At 37.8% G+C, this 6,000-nt stretch overlaps 2 protein-coding genes across 2 annotated transcripts in view; one reads left to right on the top strand and one right to left on the bottom strand.

The window, feature by feature from the left end:
- Positions 1-1,189: 1,189 nt before the first annotated feature.
- Positions 1,190-4,206, bottom strand: LOC120359771. The gene is made up of 3 exons (XM_039458758.1): positions 4,192-4,206; positions 1,491-1,958; positions 1,190-1,424 (listed from the first exon to the last, which is right to left on the bottom strand). The coding sequence occupies exons 1-3, from the start codon at positions 4,204-4,206 to the stop codon at positions 1,290-1,292; spliced, it is 618 nt and encodes a 205-aa protein (XP_039314692.1). The 3' UTR covers positions 1,190-1,289.
- Positions 2,068-6,000, top strand: part of LOC105205351 — a 56,707-nt gene continuing 52,774 nt past the window's right edge. The window contains exon 1 of the mRNA XM_011174704.3: positions 2,068-2,743. The gene's annotated coding sequence lies outside the window, so the exon portion shown is untranslated. The remainder of the gene's footprint in view (positions 2,744-6,000) is intronic.

Here is a 6,000-nt window from a genome sequence, read left to right as displayed (position 1 = left end):
TAAAAATTTAGAATTCTAGACAATAAATATGAAGGTATTATTATACTGATAAATAAGCATTGAATACATATTGTGCAACTTATAATGTTACTATCGAATTGATAATACATTAATACACTTTATTAGGCAAATATAAACTTCAAATTTTGCTTTAAATTCTATAAAATCCTAATAAAAACTTATGAAATGTTGAAACAAATTTAGGAAAACGATTGTTTATCGTGTACATAAAATGTTAAACAGTTTATAAAAACAAACGATGGAAAAGTTTTGAAATCGACAATCAGATATGAAAACCAGTACACGCTGATACAAAATTGGTCTCGTGGAAGATACAAATAAAATAACAACAAAATAGATACGATCAATTCGGAATCGAATTATAGATGATTAAAAATTCTCGATTATTCGAATTCGAATCTTTCTAATTTGAAAACGAATTGAATCGAAAGTGGATTCGATTCGAACTATTCGCACACCTATACAGTTAGACTTATACTCGATTATACTCGAATTCTTCTTGAAACTCGAAGTCACGCAATCATACATTACGTGAGAAACATCTGGAGCATCTTGCCAGAGCATTCTACTCTCAAGCACGAAACGGTAGCAAAGACTAGGTAGTAAAGAGAGAACTACTACTGCCTTTTAGGGCCGTTAAGTGCACAACGCTTCAACTTATTTCGTTTCCTCGTCGCTTCTCGATCCGTCTGTGGCCTCGCCTCAGATCAGATCGAATCAGCCGTCTGCCCTGCCTCTCGTACGACGCGAGACGAACGCGTTTATGTGGACAATCCCGCGACCTCGATCCTTCTCAGAACGCGCGAACTGGCAAGGGACTGCACCACGAGTTTTTAGCGCGATCGTGAAAACGGAAAATATTCTTTTTCTTTTTAGTTGTGAGGACACTTATCGCGAATAGCGACAACACTGACCAGTTAAGTTAACTAAGTTAGCTAATAATGATGTAATGCGTGATTATATCTAAAGTATAGTTGAAGAAAAAGGTAAACGATTAAAAAACTATCAAATAAAAGGAACGGAAAAAAATTTTTTAAATAAAGTAAAATGTAAGAAAGATGAAATAATTATGATGATGAGGCTAATAAGAAGTAGAAAAAAATTGATTCACGAAATAATTCAAGAATCTCGAAGAGACAAATAATAAAAATATTTACCTCTGTATCTAATTTTTTATTATACACTTCATGTGATCGTAATACACTAATCACTAGAAAGAAATAACATTGGTAAAAAGTAGTAAGTAAGTTCTAACGAACATAGAATCTTTAATAGATGATTGACGTTGAATAGTTATTGGAACATTTATATCCGTGTATAGAGCAGCACAAACTCCAAAACTGTAACGTAATGCAATGTGTTAAAGATGTAAGTTTTTCTCTGGAATCTAGGACGCAAGCTCTCTGAAAGTGGTGAAAGATCATAAGATAACAGCATCTTTCCGTTATATCTTAGTGACGTGCACTCACGTGATCTAATATCACACATTCGCGAAGGCACGCCGTCGAGCGACGAAGATTCTTTGGACGGGGCTGCGATTGATCGATTTTGAAGGGATCCGAAGAATGCCGACGAAACGACAGTGGCGTCAATGGCAGTGGCGTAGTTTTCGGTAAATGTATCGAAGCTCGCGAGTGACGCGAAGCAATGTCGTTGCCCTCTTCTTCTCGGTCCGCTCGGCTGTCCGGCTTGGCTGTCCAGGCACCACCACTGCCATCGCCATCGTCATCGCCATCGCTACCACAGCCGTTGCCGCCAACGTTGTCCAGTTCTTCCTCTTTCTCTGTCTTGATGTCGTTTTTTCGCTTTCTCGTGACGCTGCCACCGCTGCTTGCTGCTACCGCTACCACCGCTGCCACCGCCGTCACTACCACCACCGTCGCTGCCGCCGCCGTCGCTGCTTCTGCCGTCGTTACCTCCGCCGCTATGGATACGTACTATCTCTGTCCCCTCCGCGAAACCATCCTCTTATTCCCACTCCTTCTACGGAGCACCTGTCGTGTTAGGGAGTTCGGCGCGTTAGGGGCGCTCGGCGAAGGTAAGTAGATGGTAGGTTATCAGTCGGCGGAACATCTTCGTCGCAAACGGGAACGCGAGCTCTTCGGTGTGGTAACGCGTGTAGTAGAGAAGAAACAAGAATCAGATGTGCGAACGTCAATGTCTAACGCTAAAATTATATCACCTGTAAATTAATGTTTTATTTAATCACGCAGGGAGATAAAGTAGTTTAAAAGAAAAGATTGCTAGTGTCTTCTACACATTTTAAAAAAACTAAAACTATTTCGTTACGTACGCAGTCATTCGGATATTTTCCTGCCGAGACATTCGCGATTATACTGAGATACAGGCGTGTTCCCGTAAGTTGCAGTCGCACGATGACCGCGACCGCGACCGCGCCAAGGTAAACGCCAGCAAGGAGGTCACGACGCCGGTGAATTGTGTTAAGTGCACCAAGCGACTTATCCAGCCAACTCCGCGAGAAATCTTACCATTAGTAGTGTACACGACGGTGAACGATAAACGTCCGGCAATATAGCATCTTAACGGTCGATATCGAACCGATAAAAAAAAAGATAAAGACATCTACATCCGTCGTAGTAAAGTTTTTGGAATAAGACAAGCGAAGTAATAAGATAATAAGAAGACTGCCGGGATGCTGCACGAGGAGCTGTTGAGCTCCAGCTAACACGTGGCGATTACGCGCACACTCTGCAGTTATAAGGTGAGTCTTACTATCGCGAACTGTTATTACTTGGTGGATCGGATCCTCCTTAATTATCTTGTGCGCTTATTGTTATCTTTTCTAAAATTGAATGTAAAATTGAAAAATACATTAATAAAATAAAATAATGATAATAATTAATCCCTGAAATAAATTTATAATTCATTGTATCAATATAGTTATTAGATACAGCGTCAATCATTACGTAATACAATATAGGAAAATTATGCCTAAAATGTCATACTTTTTTTAAATTTAATTTTATTTTGTAATGTTTAAAGATTACTGAAGACGTTTAAATATACTTTAACTTAAACATAATTTGCTAATATAATATAATATTTAAGAACTTTTGTATCTTGCCATTATTTTTGTAAATAACTGATAAGCAAAAACTGTAATTTTTTGCTCTGAGATATTGGGCAAAATGGCATACACTAGGTCATATTACCCAAGATTGTTTAAGTAAGGTATTAAATTTTAATACAAAAGTTACAGTTATGAAAGAGCAACAATAAAGCTTCATACAAAAAAACTTAATAATAAAATATGAAAAGATTGTATACCATACAAAGATAAGTTATAAGCTAAAGAAGATAGGTTAAATAGTTAAATAAATTTTTTAAACTCACGTTTTCAATAAATTGTGAAATTCCCATTGACAAGAATGCATTCATTACGAACTTGCGACAGATATTAAAGACTAAATACAAAATGATAAATTTTGACGTTTAATGTATTGTCTCACCTCTGGCAGCTGTATTAAGCACTAAACTAGCACCATGTCATTTTGCTCTAGTAGTATTAAACACAATTCTTTTATATATTTCTCATGATGTACAAACAGATCTTTTAACAATTGAATATTAATCGAACATGATTAGCGTACAAAAAACGTTATAATATTTTCTAGTTATCTAAACATTAATTGGGATCAATATTAATTCGTATTGAATGCAAGTAATCCTAACATCGCAAAGTATATTTCATCTGATGCAAAAGAGCAGGCATTGAAGGAACAAATTATCTACGATCCACACTTGCGTGATCTGCTTACCGATATAAACGCGTGCGAATAGAATGACCGCGCCGAAACAACCGGGCGGATAAGGTTCTTGTGGAAATTGGGAGGGGAGAGAATGTGGTCGGTCGACAGGCAAGGAGGCCTTACTAAATTTTCGTGCCGCTGGTCCGGACGCAATGTGCCTGAGATCCCCACGTGCTTTTGAACCACCTCTCTCTCTCTTATCTCTTCTTTTGCTTCATCTCCTTATGTTCGTTCATTTTTACCTCGTTCTTTCGTTGGCCGCTTTTCTCCTCATCACCTCTTTCTCTTGCACGTACGGATAAAGACTTCGTTTCAGCGGATCACCGACTTCACTCTCCTCTCTATGCTCCTTTCTTTTTCCCTTTCTTTTCCCTCCTTCTCTCTCTCTTTTCTTTCTCACTGTCTCTACTCTCATCGGTCTTTATCCCTCTCTTGCCTCTTCAAAATGATCAGCCAACCGCTCTTTGCGGAGCCCCGAGACGGCGAGGAGTTAGCGCACGCATACCGGTTAGCGGTCCGCCGAACGCATCGCCGTTACCGCTTCTTCAGCTACCGCTGTTGTTGCCTTCGTGTCTGTCGCAGTCGTCTCATCATGAATGTCGGTCAACCCTTACTTTCTCGATGTAGAAAAGGATAGATCCAATTATAAGCACAGATCAAAACGTCTCTCATGATGACAGAAATCGATAATTAGATGAGATTAAATGAAAATTAACGGTACGATACTCTTCTGATCTAGCCTGATAAAACAAAACTTGAATTTCATACAATGACAAGACAACGCATTAACTCAATCCTTTTCTTCTCAATCACTTCGTTCTAAAATATAATTTATAAAATGACATATTTAAATCACATTTCTTTTAGATTACGCATGAATCGAACTATTTTCTATCGCTAAATCAATAGATTTGTGTAATTGGTTTTGCAACACAAACGCATGTAATATACTATTATGCGAATTCGCAAAGCAATCGGATTGCCAAGATACAAGACGCACGAGTGGGGTATACGTATGCGTGAACCGGATCTGAATAAGCTCGTATGCATACGCGTGTATTACGAATGCGAATTGGTGTGCACGTCTAACACATGATACATTGACCGAGACAAAATTTTCATGAATCTCTGACTGCATGTGTATACGGCGCTATTCGAAATTGTGTCAGTTTTGTATATTACTCGCTATTCATGTTCAGGAATAATATCGCGCAGAAATAAATTAGTGCAGTAGATTGCACGCATATGAGCTGTTTTATCATTTTAAGGAATCTATAAAATTTCATTTTACACAATTTACTTTGTTGTTCTGTATATACTGTAAAGTAGATGAATAATTAATCAGAGAAATGGAAGGAAATATTTAAGGATAACAGAAAAGTCAAAATGTGTTAATTTGACGTTATTTTGACCAAATTATGTTCGAATTATGATTAAAAAATGACATAAATTTGATCAATATGACATCAAATTGATATTACTTTAAGTTTTCTGCTCTTCTTGAGTACAGTCTTTTAAAATAACAGCATTAAATGCATAGTTACATTGACTTGGATTTTTATTTCTGGACTGCACTTATGTGCATACCATTCTTGCCAAATTTACGGCTCACATGACGTTCATTCTTTTCGAAATTTGCATCGAAATAAGTCGCCAAACGTCCTTTTGCTCTCTCCACCCATCGTTGGCGAGCAAAAGGAGTACGCTAACGGTTTTCGAACAGGTGTCATCTCTTTTTTCCGCGCTTCATGAAATATTCACCAGGCATACGATTACATTAGTACGGGTCGCACTAATCCATCCGTTGATGTCAGGACATTCAACTTCGCCGCATACGTCTTGGAATCGCGCCCGACATAACTTTGCATTCGTTTGCCAATGTAATTCCTTGGCGAATTAACATTACCGTGTCACGACTTCACTTGTACGTCGAGACACCGGTACGTACCGTGGGAATAACGATCGTTTATATTTCTCCGACAGTACCCGGAGCTATCACTCATTTACAAATGCTTAATCCAAAGAGACTCGTTTCATAAGAATTATGGCATTCTCTTATAACTAGAGAATCAATAATTTTCTCTACGGATTATAAAGTGTGATATTAAATGTTGATATATTTCCCCATACTGATTATAAGCAGACTTTATTTATTAAACATGATAAGTTGAAGTTTTGAAACGGTACATCGAAAAAAAAACGATTTTTT

The sequence above is a fragment of the Solenopsis invicta genome, chromosome 16, assembly GCF_016802725.1.
Source record: "Solenopsis invicta isolate M01_SB chromosome 16, UNIL_Sinv_3.0, whole genome shotgun sequence".
NCBI classification, from domain to species: Eukaryota; Metazoa; Arthropoda; class Insecta; order Hymenoptera; family Formicidae; genus Solenopsis; species Solenopsis invicta.
The sequence above is the reverse complement of the archived record's forward strand: the minus strand, read 5'-3'. Positions and strand labels throughout refer to the sequence as shown.